At 54.8% G+C, this 22388-nt stretch overlaps 1 protein-coding gene across 1 annotated transcript; it reads right to left on the reverse strand.

The window, feature by feature from the left end:
* Positions 1-763: 763 nt before the first annotated feature.
* On the reverse strand, positions 764-19632 carry PRKCG (protein kinase C gamma). The gene is made up of 18 exons (XM_043600155.1): positions 19394-19632; positions 18710-18741; positions 17665-17747; positions 13594-13705; positions 13285-13416; positions 12134-12290; positions 11320-11454; positions 10933-11020; positions 10603-10632; positions 9037-9189; positions 8531-8719; positions 7331-7422; positions 7190-7252; positions 6595-6733; positions 5241-5321; positions 3083-3190; positions 1986-2126; positions 764-1755 (listed from the first exon to the last, which is right to left on the reverse strand). Exons 1-18 carry the CDS (start codon positions 19561-19563, stop codon positions 1567-1569), a joined length of 2094 nt encoding a protein of 697 aa, XP_043456090.1. The 5' UTR covers positions 19564-19632; the 3' UTR covers positions 764-1566.
* Between the last annotated feature and the right edge of the window lie 2756 nt (positions 19633-22388).

The following is a 22388-nucleotide window of genomic DNA, read 5'->3' on the forward strand; positions in this document are numbered from 1 at the left end:
GGCCTGCCCCGGGTCTGGGACTACATTTTCCATCAGCCCCGGCGGAGAGGGGCCGCACTTGGGGGAAGGGGCCGCCGCGGTGTCTGCTGGGAACTGTAGTCCGCTGGGACTTCTTTCCACCGCCCCCCACCCCCACCCCCCTTCTCCGCAAGTGGGTCAAGGCAAAGAGGCCCGGAGGGCGCGTCCGCCTGTCTTCGGCCTCCGTGGCTGAGTCTTAAGCTCACGGGTTCTGGGTGTCTGCCTGCTCTGTCGTGGGGTCTCCCAGTGATCAAGTCTCCAGACCCCTCAACGGGAGGCTGGCCTGTCATCTCCCCGCTCAGGACTGCTTCCCCCCACCCCCCCACCCCCGTCCCCCGCCCCGCGCCAGACTCTGGGTTTCAGTGTGTCTGTGAGCCTGTGAGCGTATGTGTTGCTCTGGGTGAGTATGTGAATGTTTGTGTCTGTGCTGGGGCGGGGGGCGGGCTCCACCGGGCATCCCCAGTGGTCTGCGTGTCCATTCCTACCTCCTTGTGCATGTGCCCACTTTGGGCCCTCGCGCCCCCAAACCCTCACCCCCGGTCTCTGCTCTTTCCCTCTCCCGCTGTGGGTCTGTTCTGCCCACTTTATGGGTCTCTCTGCTTTCCCTCTGTCTCTCTGCCGCCCCACCCCCAGCCTGTATGTGTGTGTGAGCGCGCGCGCGCGTTTCCGTGTACGTTGTCCCACCTCCACACCCCGCCCCCCTTCCTTCTTCAAGCTTTAGAAGAAAACATCCCAACACCCAGCATCAGCATCCCAAATTTATTCTCCAGCAGCTGTGGCCGGGCGAGAGAGCCAAAGAAGAGGGCAGTGGGCAGGGGGAGGAGGACAGAGCCCCCCCACCCAGAGTGGCAGGCACGGGAAGGGGGGGGAGGGGAAGAGGGAGGGGAGGTGGAGGAGGTTCCGAGCAGGACTGGAGCCATGCACCTGGCAGGCGAGCAGTGACGGGTTCGGGGTAGGGGCGTCTAGAACAAAAGCTGATTGAGAACAGCTGGGGGTAGGGATCCTTCATCCATCCCAGGAATCCCTAGAGTGTGGACGAGGCGCACGGGAGCGTGGGGGCACAGCCTCCCACTCACTCCAGAATGGGGAGGACGTCGTTGGTGGGGGGAGTGGGGGGCAGGTCAGAGGTGAAGGGTTGTTCTAGAATCCAAGTCTAGAACAGCCCACCCCATGAGACTATTTCCCAGAAAGAAAGAAGAAAAAAAAAAAAAAGGAGAGACAGAGATTCTACCAACACGGAGTCTAGAACCCCACGGAGTTGGGACCGTGGTGAAGGTTCTGGTAGCGCAGAGTCCAGAACACCAAGGTGGGTGAGAATCCCGGGCTCAGCACAGCAGAGTCTAGAACACAGTGAGGCTCCAGAGACTGTATGGAGCTTAGAATGCCAGGAACGCTTGGGAGGGGCATCTAGCACCCACGGGGCAGAGGCCAGAATGCTGGGGAGCAAGATCTAAATCGGAAAGGGGGGGGAGGTGGGGGTTGGGGGGGGGAGGTGTAAGACTGGTGCGGGGAGGGAGCAATGGGGACACCTAGTGGTGGCAGGTGAGATTACATGACTGGCACCGGCGGCGGGCTGACGGGGCTGCGGGCGTCGGGGTGCACGAAATCCGGGTTCACGTAGGTGAAGCCTTGGAAATCGGCCTGGTCGATGCTGGCCAGAACCAGGCGGTCTGGGGGGGTCAGCGCTGGCGCCGCCCGCGTAAAGAACTTGTCGAAGTTCTCGCCGCTGCGTCCACACTGTGGGGAGCACGGAGAGGGAAAGATGAAATTCCGTCTGCTCCTTGGTGTCCCTCTGTGTCCCCTGTGACCATGTGCTGTCTCCTCTGGAATCAGCGCATCCTCCGTGGGCTCTGCATCTCCCGTTGGGGCGTCTCCACAGAGGGAGCCCCACCCCACCTCTACATATGGGAATGGGAGCTCCTGGGTCCCCCATCCCCAGGGACCAGGGTTCCCGCAAGGTGGCTAACCGGACGGGGTCTGAACGGAGGCGCGATCTCCAGTCGTTCCAGCCGCTCCCAGTCCATCCAGCGGAAAAAGCCATGAGCACGGATGGCGGGCTCCCCGTCCGGCCCTGAGCCCAGGCGTTTCGCTGGGTGCTTAGTTAGGAACTGTGGAAAACACAGAGACAGACAGACAGACAGGGTCCCGGACAGGGAGGCACAGGGAACGAGAAAGGCAGAAAAGCAAAAACAGCAGAACAGAGACACAGCATAGAGAGAGGGGGGAGAGATAGAGACCCAGGGGGAGTGCAGAGACCCAGAGAAGGTGGGAGATAAAGCAGATGGGGGGGGGGGAGGGGGGGGCAGAGATGCGGAAAGAGAGAAGGGTGGAGATCCACGAGACAAAACCCCAGAGAGGATAAAGACACAATATGAAGGCAGAGACTCAGAGAGGAGGAGAGTTCCAGAGAGAGAAGGACCCAGTGTGTGTGTGTGTGTGTGTGTGTGTGTGTGTGTGTGTGTGGCAGTCGGGGGTAAGTGGGTAACAGATGCCCAGAGAGAGGGGGACACAGATGCAAGGGGTTGACAGAGAGCCCAAGGGACACAGAGAAATGGTAGTGACACAGGAGGCCCCATCAAATGTAGATGGAGGCAGAGATAGGAGACAGAACCCAGAGAGTGAGAGTCAGAGAGAATGGAGACAGGAGCCAGAAACACAAGTGTGCTAATGTTCTTGGAAAAGCTGCCATAGGCTAGGCTCCTTATCCTGCATTAGCTCCATAACCCCAAGAGAGGAGACAGGCTCCCAGAGTGTCGGTGGCTTGCCCAAGATCCCCGGAGGGAAAGTGGCAGGAGTTAGGTTGACCTGATCCACCCCCTTGCAGAGGCAGGCCCTGGCCTTCCAGTACTCCCTGCAGTGAGCTGAGGGGTGGGTGCAGCAGAGAAGGAGACAGAGGCCAGCATGGGACAGGAGGTGACAGCACGGCAGTCAGTAATTAATGTTCTAACAAAGTCTCTGTATTATACTTTTCTAATGTGCACAGGGACACTGCCCGGGCAACCCTGGATGGTGGCGGTGGGGTGAATGGGTTGTGTGGAGAATCTGGGGGTCAGGGGGTTCTTACCCCCTTGCAGATGGCCACAGCTTCCCGGGAAAGCGACTTGGGGTAAGTGACGGTTTGTTCCATGATAGCCTGAAACAGCTCTTCCTCATCCTCCCCATCGAAAGGGGGCTGAGGAAAGAGAGGAGAATGTTTCAGGACTTGACAGACTGCCTTTCCCCACCTTGCAAACCCTCAGCACCCACCGTGAACATGAACATCCCCCTCCAACATCCTGGGGAAAATTTCGACCAAACCACCAAAGCATTCTCTCCCTTCCTCTCAGACTCTTGTTTCTTATCTCAAATGGACCTTGTTTCCTATCTCAGCTCTCTGCACCTCTTTGCTGTTCTGTCTTTCTCTGCTATGCAAAATCAGCAGGGTGTTAATTAGACAATATGTCATTTAAATAGAAGAGAGGAAAAAGTGCAGGAAAACTGTAAAAACATTCTCCTGGTTGGATGAGTGGCCTCCAGTCTTCTGGAATTAGGAGACACAAAAGCAAGGCAAGGAGTCTTAATGTGGGGTCTAGGAAGTCTGTTTGTGCAACTGAAGGGGCCCGTGAGCTTGAGTAGGAAAACAAGCTTATCTTTATTTTTAAAAATCACTAACTGCAATTTCTCATTCCCTTCAGTTATGAATGGTGGGCAAAAACCACCAACAGTTATGAAGTACTTATGACTTCATCACCAACAGGAATCACAGATAATTTCTTATCACATTAGAGTTGCAGTTATCTCAAAATATTAGTCATCTCAACTTCAAGATTACTGGTAGACTTGCCTATTTACTTCCCATCACCATGAGATATCACTATTTAATTCATGAATAGGAAATCACATATACATCCACATCCCTATGTGTAATATTTAGGCAACTGTATACATTTAAATGAAATGTATTTAATTGGCTGAACTAAGTTAAATCAAAATTTTAAAGTTTTGGGGCGCCTGGGTGGCGCAGTCGGTTAAGCGTCCAACTTCAGCCAGGTCACGATCTCGCGGTCCGGGAGTTCGAGCCCCGCGTCAGGCTCTGGGCTGATGGCTCAGAGCCTGGAGCCTGTTTCCGATTCTGTGTCTCCCTCTCTCTCTGCCCCTCCCCGGTTCATACTCTGTCTCTCTCTGTCCCAAAAATAAATAAATGTTGAAAAAAAAATTAAAAAAAAATAAAATAAAAAAAAATAAAGTTTTGATAACCATATTTCAATATGATTGATTTCCTTTGTAATCCTATTATTTTATTTCATAGATTTAAACACATTATTCTGGGGTGCCTGGGTGGCTCAGTCAATTGAGCATCCAACTTTGGCTCAGGTCATAATCTCACGGTTCGTGAGTTCAAAGCCCCTGCTTCAGATTTTATGTCTCCCTTGCTCTCTGCCCCTCCCCCACTCGTGCTCTGTTTCTCTCTCTCAAAAATAAATAAACATTAAAAAAAAAATTAAACACGTTGTTCTGAGATGGGGTCCTTGTCACCAAAAAAACCACAAAAAACAAAAAACGTTTAAAGAACCCCAGGCCTGGGGTGCCTGGGTGGCTTAGTCGGTTAAGCATCCGACTTTGGCTTAGGTCATAATCTCACAGTTTGTGGGTTCGAGCCCCCTGTTGGGCTCTATACTGACAACTCACAGCCTGGAGCCTGCTTTGGATTCTGTGTCTTTCTCTCTGTTCCTCCCCTGCTTGCACTCTGTCTCTCTCTCCCTCAAAAATAAAGATTAAAGGGGCGCCTGGGTGGCGCAGTCGGTTAAGCGTCCGACTTCAGCCAGGTCACGATCTCGCGGTCCGTGAGTTCGAGCCCCGCGTCGGGCTCTGGGCTAATGGCTCGGAGCCTGGAGCCTGTTTCCGATTCTGTGTCTCCCTCTCTCTCTGCCCCTCACCCGTTCATGCTCTGTCTCTCTCTGTCCCAAAAATAAATAAACGTTGAAAAAAAAAATTAAAAAAAAAAAAAGATTAAAAAAAAAACAACAACAACGAATTTAAAGAACCCCAGGCCTATGGGAAAATAATGCTTCAGGACCAAGGACAGCGCTATCCAGGCGTGATATTCCCAACTGCTTAGCACCCCTCCTTAGATGACAGACATCACTTCCTACCCTGCTCCTTTAAGATAAAGGCCTTGTAACAGGTGGCATCCCCCGCTGTGTTGCCTTTAGGCAGGCCAGCCTGTCCCCAGCTTCCCTTACCTGTCCTGCCAACATCTCATACAACAGAACCCCAAAGGACCACCAATCAACAGACTTTCCATAGGGTTGGTAGGCAATGATCTGGTGAGAGAGGATGGAAGGCAAGGTATCATGGTTTGTGCTTTAAGAAGCCTAAGACCCCCTCTAGCCTCACCCCCAGAGAACCCTACCCACACTAAGTGTTGTCAACACAAACTCTTCCCACTCAGAACACTTCAGTTCCATCTTTTTGGAAAATTCAGAAACAAAATTTTCCTACTTAGAATGTTCCTTTGGTCCCAAATATGAAGATTATCTAAGGACCAAGTCAAAAGTTCCACCCAGCCAAAATATTCTGGTAACTAGACCCTCTCCTTACAATAACAGGTGCATGAGGGCTAATTTTCAGACACCAGAGATTCTTAAATCTGGATGCATTTAAGATTCACCTAGGGGGCTGTTCCCTAGCCCTAAAGAATTCCAGCCTCAATAGACCAGAGTGAGAGTCAGTAATATGTGTGTATATTTCAAAATCTCCACGGGTGATTCTGATTCCCAGCCATGTTTTGAAACCATTGACATTATTTGGGCATTAGCATTGAATCACCCAGAAAGATTAAGGATGACACTTCCTCCTTCCACTGAGAAAACTCAGGACACTCTATCTACTTACATACAGTCAGATCATTAGCTCCACCCCTTTAACAAAAAGTTAGAGTATATTCCACCCACCTGAAATATTCAGGAAATGCTTAGGGCTGGGGGTGGTGGTGGTGGTGGAGAGACACAGGCCCCACCCACTCAAGAGTACACCTTCTTAGAATAGTCCTGTAACAGGTGCTATTGTCTGAGAATTGTTACCAGTAGAGAGGGTTCCACTCTTTTAGAACACTCACCCAACTCTCTGCCCACTTAGCCTGTTTAGACACTCAGCTCTGCCCACTTGGAATGCTGACACACAGGCCTTTCTGCTCTGTTTGCTGTTAGATCACCCATGACTCATGCAAAGACCCCAGGGTCAGGGGGCACCTGGGTGGCTCAGTTGGTTAAGCAGCTGATTTCGGCTCAGGTCATGATCTCATGGTTTGTAAGTTAGAGCCCTGAGTCAGGCTCTATGCTGACAGTTCAGAGCCTGGAGCCTACTTCCGATTCTGTGTCTCCCTCTTTCTATGCCCATCCTCCACTCGCCCTCTCTCTCTCTTCTCTCTCTCTCTCTCTCTCTCTCTCTCTCTCTCTCTCTCTCTCTGTCTCTCAAAAATAAACATTAAAAAAAAAAGACCCCAGGGTCAGCCCCCCGACATTCTGAATGTTAGACAACTGGCCATACCCACTCGGCGAACTTGTGCAGCACCAAGGACAGCTAAGGGAGGGTTACCTCAGGGGCTATGTAGTCTGGGGTCCCACAGAAGGTGCGGGTGGTGGTCCCAGGGAAGACGTTCTCCTTACACATGCCAAAGTCAGTGATTTTGATGTGTCCTTCAGCATCCAGCATCACGTTGTCTAATTTCAGGTCCCTGGGGGTAGGGGGTTGGATGGATAGGCATTGAAGGAAGGGTAGAGTTCAATGGGCTGGAGTTACAAGGTTTTGATCTTTGTTTTGTTTTTGTTTATTTTAGAGAGAGAGCACGCACATGCGTGAGCACAGAAGAGAGGCAGAGAGAAAGAAAGAATCCCAAGCAGGCTCCACGATCAACGCAGAGCCCAATTCAGGGCTCAGTCCCACAACCCTGGGATCATGACCTGAGTCGAAATCAAGAGTCAGATGTTCAACAGAGTGAGCCACCCAGGCACCCCTTTGTTTTGTTTTTCAAGTAAGCTCTAGGCCCAATGTGGGACTTGAACTCAGGATGCCGAGATCAAGAGTCGCATGCTCTATGCACTGAGCCAGCCAGGCGCCCCTAGAGCTGTAAGTTTGATCCCTTTCCCTCTAGGGGCCTGACTGCCTCCACTGAAAGGCCCAGACTGCTCACCGGTAGATGATGCCCTGATTGTGAAGGAAGAAGAGGCCGATGGCGATTTCTGCTGCATAGAACCTAGAGAAGGAGGTGGGAGTTAGAAGCTCAAAGGCTGGGGTCCCCCTTGCCCCACCCCTCCTCTCTCAGCTGACTCACGCTGCATGGGGCTCCTTAAACTTGCCCAATTGCTGGATGTGGTACATCAGGTCGCCCCCGGTGACATACTCCATCACAAAATACAGACGGTCCTGCCGGAGAGGCGGGGTACTGGTGCTTAGAGGGGGTAGGACACATCCATTCCTGCCCACTCGAGACAAACTTGGAAGGCTCCAGATCCACCCAATTAGAACTGGGAGGCCCCAATGATTCTAACCCAGCCAGCTCAGAATCTCAACCTGCCATATCCCCTATTACTCCGAACTGGTCCCGCCCTCTTAGAATTGAAGGCTGAGGCCCACCATTCCCTGGAAATCCTAAGGATACCAAAACCTCTTTCCATAGCTACTCACACACAAAAGCAATCCTGATCCCTGACCACCTGCTAGGAACCAAAGATTTTTTTTTCAGGCCTCACTTGCAATGGATACTAATTCCTTCCTTCCTTCCTTCCTTCCTTCCTTCCTCCCTTCCTCCCTTCCTCCCTCCCTCCCTCCCTCCCTTCCTTTCTTTCTTTCTTTCTTCTTCTTTTTTTTTTTATCCAGGAATCTAACTGTGCCCATCCAGAGCTTTTTTGAAGCAGTCATGCCTTCTCAAACCTCTGAAGGTTTCTGGGATGCCTGGGTGACTCAGTCGGTTGGGTGTCTGACTTTGGCTCAGGTCATGATCTCATGGTTTGTGAGTTCGAGCCCTGCATCCGGCTCTGTGCTGACAGCTCAGAGCCTGGAGCTTGCTTTGGATTCTGTGTCTCCCTCTCTCTCTCTGCCCCTCTCCCACTCATGCTCTGTCTCTGTCTCAGAAATAAATAAGCATAAAAAATTAAAAACAAACAAACAAACAAAAACCTCTGAAGGTTCTGACTTGTCCCATTCCTCAATCTTCAGGACGCGCACCATTTCTGATGAGACATTTGCTCAGAATCCAAGAATGACGACCACATTACTTAGCGCGCAGCTATAGGCACACCACTCACGCACTCCTTTACTCAAAAATCCTTCACTCAAAAAAAAAAAAAAGAAAGAAAAAAAAAACCCACCCACTCAAGACCAAGCTGGCTCAGGTCCCGCCTAGTCAGGATCCCACCTTTCTGGCCACGCCCAATCAGAGTGGGCGGGGCGGGGAAGGTTCTTTTTGCCTGTAAACTCAGAATCCCAGAGCAGACGCTCGACCTGAGCCGGACTCTGCCCCCTCCTTCCTCACCGGGGTCTGGAAGGTGGAGTGCAGCTGGGTGAGAAAGTGGGGCCGGCCTCCCGGGCCTCGGCCCCCCAGGGCCAGCACGCGCTTCTCCACCAGGGTGCAGTCCACATCATCATCCTGGACAATCACGTCTTTCTTCAGGATCTTGATGGCGTAGAGCTCATCAGAGCCCCTGCGCTCAGCCAGCATCACCTAGCGACAGAGGCCCCAAAAGGCCCAGTCCATCATGGGGTCGCTGCCCTCCCCCTTCAGAGACACAAAGAAATGAAATCCCAGGTCCTCCCCCTCTCTCTCAGGGACTGGGCACCCTGGTTTTGCTGACCACTCCCTCAGGGAAAGCATCAGAATCTTTATGCCTGTCCTCTCAGAGGCACTCAGGTGTCCCACTGACCCCCCTCTGGGGGGCTCAGTAGTCTAGTGTCCCTCCCCATGTACCTCCTTCCTAAGGACCAGAAATCTGATCTTTCCCCAGACATCTTCCCCTTCCCCCAGAGCCCCAGGAATCCAACCTTCCCAAAGCTGCCTTTTCCTAGAACCATGAGGAAGCTGAAGTCGGAGATGTGCAGACGTCCAGGGCTTGTCCCAAAGAAACAGCGTTTGGAGTCCGTGGGACTAGGGGACGGGGAGGGGATGGGAGAGGAAGAGGGACCCATCCGCACCCGCTGTGAGAAAGGAGAGAGATCCGAAGGTAGTCAGACCCCAGATGGGGACAAGGAGATGTCTCTAAGAGAGACAGCCGCCAAGAACGAAAGGGATGAGAAGAGAGGGAGAGAAAAGGGAAAACTGTCTCTGCTCCCCCCCTCCTTGGCTTTAGAACTTGTGCTGATTTTCCATAACCTGGAGGGTTTATCATTTAACTGACAGACAGATCACTCTATGCTGTTAGATAACCCTGTTATCACCACCATGCGCCATTTTAGAGAAGAGAAAGTTGGCACAGAGACACTAAATAACTTGCCCAAAGTCACACAGCAAATAAGCAGCAGAGCCAGACATCAAAATCCATTAAAGCCGGAGACTGTGTCTCCCCCCTTTTTGCATCTTCAGCATCACCCAGCACCTGAACACCTTTACCGCTCCTCCCACCTGAGTCTCCACAGAGCCTCCTCCCTCTTCCCCCCTTTGCCTCCACCATCTATTCTCTACAAACAGCATTTGTCTTGTTCCGACCTAAACCATCCTAGGCCACCTTCGATGCTCCCACGGCCCACCGCTTTAAGATAAAATCCTTCCAGGGAAGGACAAGGCACACTCCTTCCCTCTCTGCCTTAATGTCCTACTTGTTCCCACTCTCTCCCCCCTTCAGCCCCACTGTCCTCGCGGTGCTACAGACACGCCTCACCCGCTCCCACCACAGGCCTGCTCTTCCTGCTGCCTGGAAGGATTTCTAGCCTTCAGCCTGGAAATATGGTCTCCCTCTCCGTGCACTTCCTCTGGGGCTCCCCTCCCTAGGAAGCTTTCTCTGGCGCTCCCAGGCTGAGCCAGGTGCTTCCAATTCTCCCTACTGCCTGAGGCTACTACCTCTATTACCAAACATCTTCCTTCCAGGAGAATGTCTCCATCTGTCACTTTCTCCTACTTTGAAATCGGAGCTCCCCAGGGAATGGACTGAGTCTATGCCCAGAACAGGGTTTGGCTAACAGGGAATAGGTGTTGAGAGAGTGAGAAAATGAATGGAGGAGAGAAAGGCCACAGTGAGAAATAGATAAACTCAAAGTTCAGTTCAGCAGTCACCTCCTCAGGGATTCACCCTCCCCCAGCACCTTCCCCCCAGGCTGGGTGAGTGTCTCCTCCAGGCTCCTGGGGGAGGGGGGGTGCTCTACCTCTAATGCACTACATCATCCTGGAATTTAAGTATCTGTGACTGTGTCTCCACCTTGGGGACTTGGTTAAGGGTCAGATTCACCTCTGGAATGCTAGGTTTACTCAACAAGCACAAGACCACCTCCAAACCTGTGCTCATCCCCCGTGTGTGGGCGTGAAAACTGATACCAGGGGAGGGAGAAGACATGGGGAGACAGACGTAGACCACAAGGGATGAAAATGTCTCCATTCCAGGCCTGAGCTCCACGCACCTCGTACAGTTCCAGGGGGTAGTTACAGGCCTGCGGGGAGAGGGGGTGGAGGAGAAAGCCAGAGTCAGAGCCCCGAGAGAGGTAGGAGGATGCCCTAGAGCAGGGGGTGGGGACTCCAACCCCCCAAGCCAAGGGGATGGATAGGAACTCTAATTCCCATCATACCCTGGGGCAGGAGTCCCCTAGAAAAGCAGGGGGAAGGGAGCGCCAGGGTCTTCTGGGAATTGTAGTCCCAGGACCAGTGGGCAACCAGTGGGTGCAGGGAGGGGGCAGCTCTGAACTGTGGGCGGCAGGGCTGGGCTCCCCCTGGGAGAAGTGGGGCCTGAGTACCTCAAACTTCTGGAGGAGGCTGCAGTTGTCAGCATCGGCCACTGGCACATTGTAATATTCGCCCTCCTCCTGGTTCAGTAACTTGTACCTGACATACAGAAGGAGACCAGAGTGGGGCAGGAGTCGGGCAGAAGGGGGGCACCCGCGGGAGAGGCAGAGGTATCAGAGGGGGGAAAGAGACACAGAGAGAAAGACACGGAGATGGACAGAGTGGGACAGGCGAGAGAGACACGGAGTGGGGGGCACAGGAAGGGAGGAGGAGGGGAGAGGGACGGGGACAAGGGAGGGAGAAGTGCAGGGAGGCAGAATGAGGGTGGCCCGAGGAGACAGACTGTACACAGAGATGGACAGGCCAAGGCACAGCCTCCGCCCCCGCCCTGCCCTCACCAGCCGTCCACCGGCGCCTTGAGCAGCTCCGAGACCCCGAAGGACATGGCGCCCATGAAATCGTTGCGGGAAGTCCGGTCCCAGTCCCACACCTCCACGCTAAGCCTGCGCTCCACGTCTCCTGGCTTCAGGTTGCTGCGGGAAGGGGGCGGCGGAGTGAGGGTCCAGCTCCCCGCTGCCTCTGCTCCCCATCCCTGGTGCTGGTGGAGCAGGCAAGCCCTTCTGGGGCGAGCTGGGGTCTGTTCCTGCTCTCTAAAGTGTCCTGTCGTCTCTGATCCTCCACGAAGGGGGTCTCCCCCAATATCAGGACCTCGAGTACATGTAGACAGCTCTCAGTCTCTCTCCGGTCCTCCCACATTCTTGGCTCCTTCCCATCCCTGTGTCCTGCCTTTTCTCTCCAGATCTCTCTCCTGAGTCTCTGTGCCCCCCTCCTTCCTCTAGGTCTCTGTCCTTCTGTCTTTCTGTTGATTGGCTTCCCTTTCTATTCCTGCCACCCTCCCCTGCTCACACCCACTCCCCATTCTGTCTCTTTGGGTTTGTGCCTTCTTCTGAGCATCCCCCCCGCCCCTCCGATCTCTGTTTCACTCTAAAGTAGTGGGCTTTGATGGAGATTAAATGCACAGATATCTGTCTCTCTGCTTCTCTAACTCCAGCCCTCTCCCTCAGCCACTCTCTTCCCTCTCCCACCGCCTTTTTTTGGGATCCCCCTATCCTAACACCTCCCACACTTTGCTCTCTGGGGTCTTGTGGGCCACCAGGACCCTCCGATCATTCTCTGTCAGTCATCACAGCATCCCCTGCACCCGAAGCTCACAACACAAAGGTCTCGTTCCACACAGGGTTTAGCGTGGCTTTCACGGTCCGGGTCTTTTGCTTCGTCAAGTTCCGAGGGTCTGGGATGAGCTTCAGCTTCACGTAGGGGTCAGACAGACCATTGGGGTCCATTGGGATAAGGTTACGGGCCTCGCCAACTGAGAGAGGAAGTGAAGGGGTGTAGGCTGGGTTAGAGATCCAGGAAGAGGCCCCAGAGTTTTCCCCAGTGGCAATCCCAAATCCAAGCGCTCAGCCTTTCTCCTGACCCAGGTATCCAGAAGATGAGGCATAAAGCCCTTTCCCCAGCCAGGGACCCAGAAATCGGACCCAAAGCCCCCTCCTCCCTTAGGACCCCAGAGTGAGGACCCTGGCCACATCACCCATAGTAATCCCAAGCCTCCCTCGGAACCAGGTTTTCTCTCATCCCCCACTCCCAAGGACCTTGATCTAAAATGGCCATTAAGAGGCCCTGAAAGGGGCACCTGGGTGGCTCAGTTGGTTAAGCATCCAACTTCCGCTCAGGTCATGATCATGGGGTTTGTGGGTTCGAGCCTCACATCAGGATCTGTGCTGACGGCTCAGAGCCTGGAGCCTGCTTCGGATTCTGTGTCTCCCTCTCTCTGTCTCTCCCCCGCTTGCCCTTTCTCTCTCTCTCTCTCTGTCTCTCAAAAATAAACATTTAAAAATTTTTTAAAAAGGGGCACCTGGGTGGCTCAGTCCGTTGGACATCCGATTTTGGGTCAGGTCATGATCTCACAGTTGGTGAATTTGAGCCCCGTGTAGGGCCCTGTGCTGACAGCTCAGAGCCTGGAGCCTGCTTCAGGTTCTGTGTCTCCCTCTCTCTCTTCCCCTCCCCCTCCGCTCATGCTCTGTCTCTCTCTCTCTCAAAAATAAATAAACATTAAAAAAATTTAAAAATAAAATAAAATTAATTAATTAATTTTAAAAAGTGGCCCTGAAAGTCACAAGTCAAGGCTAGAGTCCAGGCTACAGGTTGGAAGGGGCGTGGCTGGGTGGCGCTCAGCCTTTGCAGACGGGGGGTCAGGATTGCGGGCGGGACCTTCCGGTTCGGCTGGGTGGGCCGCTCAGGTGCACCCTGCCCTTCCGGCGGGGGTAGAAGGGGAGGGACCGGACAGAGGGGCGGGGCCTCACCTGTGACGTGGATCTCATCCGCCGTGGGTGCTCGGATCTCCAGCTGCAGGCGCCCTCGGCGCTCCGTGTGGTCCACCCCGCACAGAGAGGGCACGCTGCGCACACAGCGGCGGTGCACGTTCATTTCGCAGCCTGGGGGAGGGGAGGGGGGGACAAAACGGGAGGTGGCACTTCTGGCCGCCCCCCAACTCCAGACTGCGTCCCCCGGCCCTACCCGGAACCCAGACACTGTGCTTTGACCCCCCCCCCCCCCCCCCCCCGCCCCGGAGCGCTAGGTTCGGCCAGGAGCAGCGAGCGTGGACTACTCACAGGAGCATTTCATGCCCTGGTGCACCAGCCCATAAAGAAGGGAGCCACAGTGGTCGCAGAAGGTGGGGCTGCTGTAGCTGTGCAGACGGAACTTGTGCTTGTTCCGGGGGTCCTGGGGGCCGAGGGGAGACATCAGAGGGGGTAAGGACAGAGAGAGAGAGAGAGAGAAGCCCTTTGAACGCTTCCTCCTTCCGCCTTGCTCTCCCAGTCCCGCTCCTCCTCACTCATTCACGCTACAGTATTTATTGAGTGCCTGCTGTGTGCCAGGCACTGTTCTTGGTGCCAGGACCAGCCGTGAACAAAGAAAAACTGCTGTCCACATGGAGTTTACTTTCTAGGGAAGGGAGACAGAAAATAAACACTGTGAATAAATGAAAGAGTATGATGCATGGTAACAGGTGCTCTGGAGAAAAACGAAGCAGGCGAGGGTCAGCCAGGGGTGGGGGCGTTTAAATTTGCATAGAGTGATCAGGGTGGGCTTCGCTAACCAGGTGGGATTTGAACAGAACCTGAAGGTGGTGGCGGCTCCTATCTTCCCATAGTCCCTATGCTCCACCCCCCCCCCCCCAAAGCTATTTTCGAGCACTTGTGGGCCACAATGAACGCCAGATCCCTCACTGTCAGCCTCTGTCAATGTCTGCCCACTCTTGATCTGCCTTCTCTGAGCCCCTTGTGAAATGGGAAATAGAACCTCTCCATTAAAAGGACCCCTCAGTTAATGAAAGACCAAGTGTCGGGGCGCCTGCCTGGCTCGGTAGACATGTGACTCTTGATCTCAGGAGTTGTGAGTCTGGGTCCCACATTGGGTGTAGAGATTACTTTAAAAAATAATAAATTTGGGGGCTCCTGGGTGGTTCAGTCAGTGAAGCATCTGACCTTGTCTCAGGTTGTGATCTCACAGTTTGTGTGTTCGAGCACCTCGTTAGGCTCTCTGCTGTTAGCATGGGACCCTTTTGGGATCCTCTGTCTCCCTCTCTCCTCTGCTCCTCCCCCACTCATTCTCTCTCCCTCTTTGATAAATAGAACTTTAAAAATTAAAATAATAATAATGATTAAAAAAGAAGAAAGATTAAATGTAAACTGCATAGCAGGGCCTGGCATGTTAAATGTGCTAAGTACGGTTATTACTGCTGTGGTTACTATTAGTGATTTTATTGTGGTCCTCACATAGCCCTGGGTTTAAATAAGGGCGAGGCCATTTACCAGCTGTGTGATTTGGGGCAAGTTAGTGCCCAATTTTGAGCCTCAGTGTCCTCCTCTACCCAGCGGAAATAATCTAAATCTTGAAGCAATGCTAAATGTCCGGAGTGCAATTAAGCATGAATTTAGGACACCAGTAAGTCATTCCTTCCCCACCCCTGGCCATGTCTGAATGTTAAATAAGTTGGTATTTGTCTTTTTCTAGGAATGCATTGCAAAAGTTATCATAGGTGATGGGGCACCTCGGTGGCTAGGTCGGTTAAGCATCTGATTTCGGCTCAGGACATGATCTCATGGCTCATGGGTTTGAGCTCCGCGTCGGGCTCTGTACTGACAGCTCAGAGCCTGGAGTCTGCTTCAGATTCTGTGTCTCCCTCTCTCTCTGCCCCTCCCCTGCTCACCTCTCTCTCTCTCTCTCTCTCTCTCTCTCTCTTAAAAATAAATAAAAAAAGAAGAGTTATCCGAGGTGAAAATTCAGGATATTCTTGGGCTTTTATTTTACAGGTTTTTTTTAAGTTTATTTAAGAGAAAGTGTGCAAGCAGGGGAGGGGCAGAGGAGAGGGTGGAGAGAGAATCCCAAGCAGGCACCACACTGTCAGTACAGAGGCTAACGTGGGGCTCGAACTTGCAAACTGTGAGATCATGACCTGAGCCGAGATCAGGAGTCAGATGCTCAACTGACTGAGCCACTCAGGTGTCCCCTACTTTGCAGCTTAGTGGGGACTCTAATTTGAATGACACTCAGGTGCGGTGATCTCTTTCAATGCTCCCGGCCTCTAAAGATCTTCAGCTGACCCTAACTCAGCTGCACTAAGTGATGGTCAACATAACAGCCCTCAGCAGGACACCGGACAGGGACACACAGGCTCCACCACTCCACAGAGAGAAGCCCTTATTATTCTCAAGGTGAAATCACTACTAAAAAGGAGACAGGACCACAGCTCCAATTAGATAGATTAGCGTCCACATTTTGACTCTGCCCACCATCCAGCTCTGTGGCTCCCCCCCCCCCCGCCCCCTGCCACCGCCGCTTTGCAGAGACCCAGCCATCCTCCCTATAAGATGGGTCCATGAGGCCTCCCTGAAAGGGGTCTAAAGGAAATCATGCTTGCCAAGCCTTCACCATTTCCTTAGCCCTTGATCCACGTTACTTACAACAAGATCAAAAGCATTAAGAAGAAGAAGAAGGGAAAAAAAGCTGGAGTGATATAGAGGAAGACCCCTCCTCAGTTTTTGCCTCTATTTCTTCATGGGAAATAGTCTTAATTCTACAAGGATGATAATGGATATATTGTCTCTTGTCATATATCAGGTACCGTCCCAAATACTCGACTCATTTAGTCCTCAAAGCAATCCTGTAAGGCAGGCACGATCATCAGCCCCTTCTATAGATGAGGAACTGAAGGGGTGCTCAATATATGTTCTGTAAAATCACATTCTCTATGCAAACTTCAATTTTCTTCACCTAACCAGCTGGCAAAATGTCCCATGGACTTCCATAGATCTCTCTCTCCCTTTCTCTATCTCCATTTTTCATTCCATCTCTTTCTCCATCTGCTAATCATAAAACTATCTCCACCCCTCTGTCAAAAGCTGGGCTAGACTCTGAAGTCACTCGGCTTCGTTGAACTATCAAAACAAGCCTGGGGAGGTGGGGGACGGTGCCTGGGTGGCTCAGTCAGGTGAGTACCTGACTTCTGTTCAGGTCATGATCTTGGTCATGATCTCCAGGTTTGTGGGTTTGAGCCCCATGTTGGGCTCTATGCTGACAGCTCAGAATCTGGAGGCTGCTTTGGATTCTCTCTCTCCCTCTCTCTGTCCCTCCCCCACTCGTTTTCTCTGTCTCTCTCAAAAATAAATGAGCATTAAAAACAAAAAAACTAAAAACCAAAAAACACAAGCTTGGGTATGTCTAGATTAATGCTGTCCCACCCAATAGCCACTAACCACAAGTGGCTATTTAAATTTAAATCAATCCGGGCGCCAGGATGGCTCAGTTGGTTAGGTTAAGGTCTGACTCTTGATTTCCGCTCAGGTTATGGTCTCAGTTCATGGGTTCAGGGCCTCATGTCGGGCTCTGCACTAAGAGTGCAGGCCTGCTTGGGATTCTCTCTCCCCTCCTCTCTCTTCCCCTCCTTTCCTCACATGTGCATGTGTTCTCGCTCTCTTTCAAAATAAATAAACATGAAAAAAAATTTAAAAATAAATGCACATGTGTGCGTGTGTGCGCATGAGGGATCTGTACGTGCACATGTGTGTGAATGTGCATTGCAGGGTCTCCCTGGGCCTCCCTCTTGGCAACTTCTAAGCGATTCTCCATATCTACCATTTTCTATTGTAGCTTCTCTCTCTGGGTATCTGCAGCCCTGTCTCTCTGAGTTTCTTGTCTCTGTCTGTCTCTCTCAGTCCCTGTGGCTCGCCTTTTCCTTCCGCCTGCGTTGCTGTCTCTGTTCCAATCCTCTGTCTGTCTGTCTCAGTCTCTCTGTCTGGGTCTCTATCATTATCTTTTTCTGCATTTCTGTGATTCTGTCTTATCTGTATCTGCATCAATAGTTGTCTGTCCCTCAACTCTCTGTCTTTTTAAATCTCTTGACCCCTGGATGACAGCCCACCCTCTCCAATGTTGGTCTTTGGTCCCCTCACACCTGCCTCCTCTCTGTCCCCCACCTATGTCCCCAGCCTGTCTCAGCCCCTCTCATTTCCCCTTTCCAGGCCAAGGGCAGGGAATCTGGGCCAGACTAGCTCCCCCTATCTCTCCAGCCCCCCTCCCCTCCCAGCCTTAAAAATAGCAGGAGAAATTGGGACGGACGCCGAGGGGGTGAGGGCGGGGGTGCGGCCCAAGGAGGAAGAATCAGGTGTCCGGGCACTCACATCCGTCTGGGGGCCCTTCCCAGCGCCTGGACACTCGAAGGTCACAAATTCGTGGCATCGTCGATGAACCACAAAGCTGCAAACTGAAGGTGAGAATCATAAAGACACAGAGACAGAGAGTGAGCCTAATGGACAGAAAATCAGAGAGAAGGAGACTCCAACAGAAAGAAAACCAGAGAGGGGGGGCCCCAAAATAGAGTTCAATAGAGAGCAAATCAAAGGAGAGACCCCAGCATGGAATGGGGGAGAAAAACCAGGAGACAGAAATTCAAGAGATGGACCCCCAAACAGGCAAGAGAGAATCACAGAGCAGAGAGAACCCAGTGCCTACACAGAGCCAAAGGGAGACACAGAGACGCAGAGACGGAGTGAGGACGACAGAGAGACAGGGACACAGAGAAAATAGGATCCCGTCGACAGAGACAAGAAAGCAAGAAAAGAGGCAGGCCAAGGAGGAGGGAGAAACAGAGAGATGTCCTCTGATAGAACGGAGAGAGCAGCAACTTGGGCAGAAGTGAGTCTGGGGGCGCCATTGCAGGCCTCCCCCTCCCTGACTCACTCTGTTCTCAGCAGTGGCAGCTGGTGCTTTAGGACTCGCCCCCCTCTCCCGCCCCCCAGAACTGCCAGCCCCGCCCGGCCCCCACCCGCCCATTGGTGACCCCGCCCGGGCCTGCCCCTGCCTAGGACTGTTGGTGTTGTCATGGCGACAGCAGCTTGAAGGGGGGGGGGGCTCTGACTTCGCATCTCCAGCCCCCCCTTTCAGCTCCCCTTTTCCAAATCTCTCTGTTCCCATGGCAACAGATTCTCCAAATATCTGTCCCCACCTGGAGCCGGCCGAGGGAGGGGCCCCCGGCACCACCTCCGCGGTGGCCCCGCCGTCAGAGCTCCCTCCCCACCGCAGGCTGTGTCTTTGCCACACCCCCCGCCCCGGGCTCCCCCGCGCCTCTCTAGGGACCAAAGAACACGTGTGTCAAGCCTCCCGGGCCGTGGGTCCCCAGCCTCCACCCTCCTGAGGGTCCCAGGAGTCCGAATCCCCAGCTCTTACCTTGACATTGCAGGCCCTGTTTCCCAATGCCCCTGCAAGATCAAGGATCAGAGGTCAGTGCAGATAAGGGTACCTGGGCCTCCCACCTCTGCCGGCCACACTGCGTCTGACTCCCTCCTGTAGCAAGACCCCGGAGTCGAGCCCCAGCTGCCTCGTTTACTAGAACCCAGAAATTCTGACCCCCAGCCTTTCTTCTCTCAGACCCAGGAGCCCAGGCCTCCAGCTCCTCCTCCCTCAGAACCAGGAATCCGGGGCCCCAGCCCCTCCTCAGTCAGACCCAGGGGTCGGGGTCCCCAGCCCCTCCTCCCTCAGACCCAGGGATCGGGGTCCCCAGCCCCTCCTCCCTCAGACCCAGGGGTCCAGGGCCCCAGCCCCTCCTCCCTCAGACCCAGGGGTCGGGGTCCCCAGCCCCTCCTCCCTCAGACCCAGGGGTCCAGTGCCCCAGCCCCTCCTCCCTCAGACCCAGGGGTCCAGGGCCCCAGCCCCTCCTCCCTCAGACCCAGGGGTCCAGGGCCCCAGCCCCTCCTCCCTCAGACCCAGGGGTCCGGGGCCCCAGCTCCCTCCTCCCCTAGGACCAGGCGCCAGGGTTGCAGCCCTCTCCTTCCCGAGCACTCCGGGTCTGGGGTGACAGGAGTCTCTATCCCTCGTTGCCTCCTCCCTCAGACCCCCAGCCCCTTCCCTCACCAGATGAAGTCGGTGCAGTGGCTGCAGAAGGTTGGCTGCTTGAAGAAGCGGGCGGTGAACTTGTGGCTCTTGACTTCGTGGACCACCTTCTGCCTCAGAGCCCCCTTTCTGCAAAACAGGGGCCGGGGTCCCCCCTCTGAATCGCCTCCGCCGGGGCCCAGGCCTGCCATGGCCCCAGGAACGTAGCAGGGACCAGGATCCCGCCTTGCAGGGGCAGACAGGTAGAAGGGCGAGGAGCCGGAGACTCGGGAGAGCACTGAGCCACGGGGAGACTGCGAGGAGGGAAGGAGAGGGGCGAGGCACCTCCAGGCGCGGAGCGCAGGGCAGGGAGCGGCACCCCGGGGCGCGCCCGCTCCGCCAGGGGGAGCGGGCGGGCAGGGCGGAGAGCCGAGGGCAGGGGCGCCGAGGAGCCCGAGGCAAGGGCGGCGGCGGCGGCGGCGGCGGCGGCGGGAGCTCCAAGCTCAAGCACCTGCTGAAATGTGGGAGCCCCGGCTGGGGGGAGGCGTTGCCATGACGACCGAGGGGCGGGGTTTCAGCTTAAAGGCGTCCCTCCGCCCCCCACCCCCCCCACCCCACTCCCGGAGGCTCGGGACAAATGCCCTCCCCGCTCCCAACACACGTGCGCACACCCGCTCCGGGGGCTGGCTGGAGGGAGGGGGGCATCCTCTGAGAGGCGCCCTCCCCGCCCCCCACCCCCTCCTCCTGTTGCCTGGCCGGGTCCTCCTCCCCACGGGGGGGGGGGGGGCGGTGGGGGGGCCTCGGTGGGCCCGGTTAGCCCGATGAGACGCCACCCGGATCTCGGGGTTTCTGACTGTGTCACTCGGCTTCATGACACGAACTTTGCCGTCAGTGCTGGGGACCCAGTGCTGAACGGGGAGGCCTGGTGTCTCGCTTTCTCGTCTGCTGCTCAGGCCTTGATTTCTGTCTCCCGGCCTGGGTCTACGTCTCCCTCTGGAACGATCTCTTGTTCTTGGTCTCTCTGTCTCTGCTGCGCGTCTCCTTTATGCCTGTCGCTCATCCTGTGACCCTCGCTGGGTCTCGGGGTCTCCCTGTTTCTCAGAGGTGCCCGTCTCACTGTGAATCAGTGTCCCTCGGCCTCTCCCTGCAGGTCTCCTAAATTCCTGCTTCTCTCTCTCCCAGAAGCTCTCCCTCTTCCTGACTCTGTATGTCTTTCTGGCCCTGTGACTCTCTCTCTCTCTCTCAATCGGGGACTCAGTCTGTGATTCTGTGGGCCTCTGTGTCTCCCTCCCTCTGCGTCTTTCTCTTTTGGGAGTCCACCTGTGTCTCCCCCACCCTTCAGTCCTTGCTGTCTCTCCCGCTCTCCCACTGGGTCCCTGTCTCTGTAAGTACTTTTGTCTCTGTCTCTGCAAACCTCTCTGACCCACTCGTGGGCTGTCAGTCCCATCCTCTGTCGCTGGGGGTCTCTCTCTCTGAATGAGTTCATTTGTCTCTCTCCTTCTCCCTCCCCCCCCCCCAAGCGCCCCCCACCTTTCTCACCCTCTCTGGCTATGAACCTCTCTCTTCGTCTCTGGGGGTCTCCCCCTCCCTGCACGTCTCTCCCCCTCCCTCCACGTCTCTCCCCCTCCCTCCACGTCTCTCCCCCTCTCTGGCTCTGGAAAACCCTGTGCCGCTCTGTCCGTCTCCTCCTGTCTCCCGTCCGTCGCTCTGCCCGCGTCTTTGCCTCGCTCAGGTCGCGCTCCGGCCCCGCCACCCCCACCCCTACCCCCAACTCCCGTGCGCGTCCGGGTCCCGGCTCCCGGAGACCCGCTCTGTTGCCAAGGGCAACCACGGCCCTCCTCGGGCTGCGGAGCGCAGTGCATCCTGGGACCTGTAGTCGGAGCCTGCGGACCGCCTGTTGCGGCGACGCGGCCGAGAACTTCGTTTCCCGGCGTGCCCCGCAATAGGGGGCGGGGCGCCACGGGGACCCGGGGAGCCCACCACACCTTCTCTGGGAATTTTGGGGGTTCGGGTCGGGCTTCCCGAAGCCGAAGAGGAGGTGAGGGAATCCGACTCTCCTCCTAACCCCCCCCCCCCCAGATATGGGGCGTTCTGGCCTTGCCAGCCACCTCCAGGCGTGCGCCCTGCCCAAGGGCAAGTGTAGGGGTGGGAGTGGTCCTGGAAGCTGACCTGAGAATTCCCACCTTGGTCTGCTTGGCTGCTTTCCTCCATCACCAGCACACCACCCCCGGGGTCTGGAGCTGCTCTCTCTGGTGCCTTCCAGAGTGGGTTCCAGCATGGGATGGGGTGGGGAGGGGGCGAGACGCCCTTGCAGGAGGCAGGCATCGGTGCAGGTCGGAATTCTGGGGTGCACACTGAACAGATCAAAAGGAGGCTTCTCCTCGCTGGAAATCGGTGCGTCTGTTCCAATTAGCCCTTCCCGCCCTTCCGGGGCGGGGGGACCCCCTCCCTCCCTCCTTTGAGATAGCTCTCCCCAGTTGCTTTTGCTGGGGTCCAAGTGCATAAAATAGGTTGCATGATCCTGGGATTTTTGCAGACTTCTGTTTAGATATTTGCGGTTCTCCTCCGGCTGGAGAATCCGACAACAGGAATTTCTGTGGGACAGAATCATTGTAGGAGTAATTCGTTTGCTCTTTATCGAGGTCTTCTGTGGACCGGTTGTCAGGGAGCTTAGAACTAAGGGAAAGAAGGAGCTGATGATGATGGGAACGCAGGCAGGGTCAGATCCTGAAGGCCCAGACTGGAGCTTTGGTATTACCTGTAGGCAGTGGATAGTAGGATGTGGAAGGACTTGAGCAGGGGAGGGCAGTATCAGACCTGGATGCTAGAAGCATCCCTCTGGGGCCAAGGTGGGCTAGGGGTGGGCTAGTCAAGGGGGAGGCTGAGATGCTAGTTCAGGAGAAACAAAATACCTGAGCTAGGTCAGGAGCCTGGAGAAGGGGACAGTTGAAGGAAGGACAGACAGTGTCTGGTGAGCCACTGACAGAAGTCGGGGAAGAGCCAGTGCCTGGATTCTCAGCCGTGAGAGCCTGTTCCT

This window comes from Prionailurus bengalensis, chromosome E2, assembly GCF_016509475.1.
Source record: "Prionailurus bengalensis isolate Pbe53 chromosome E2, Fcat_Pben_1.1_paternal_pri, whole genome shotgun sequence".
NCBI classification, from domain to species: Eukaryota; Metazoa; Chordata; class Mammalia; order Carnivora; family Felidae; genus Prionailurus; species Prionailurus bengalensis.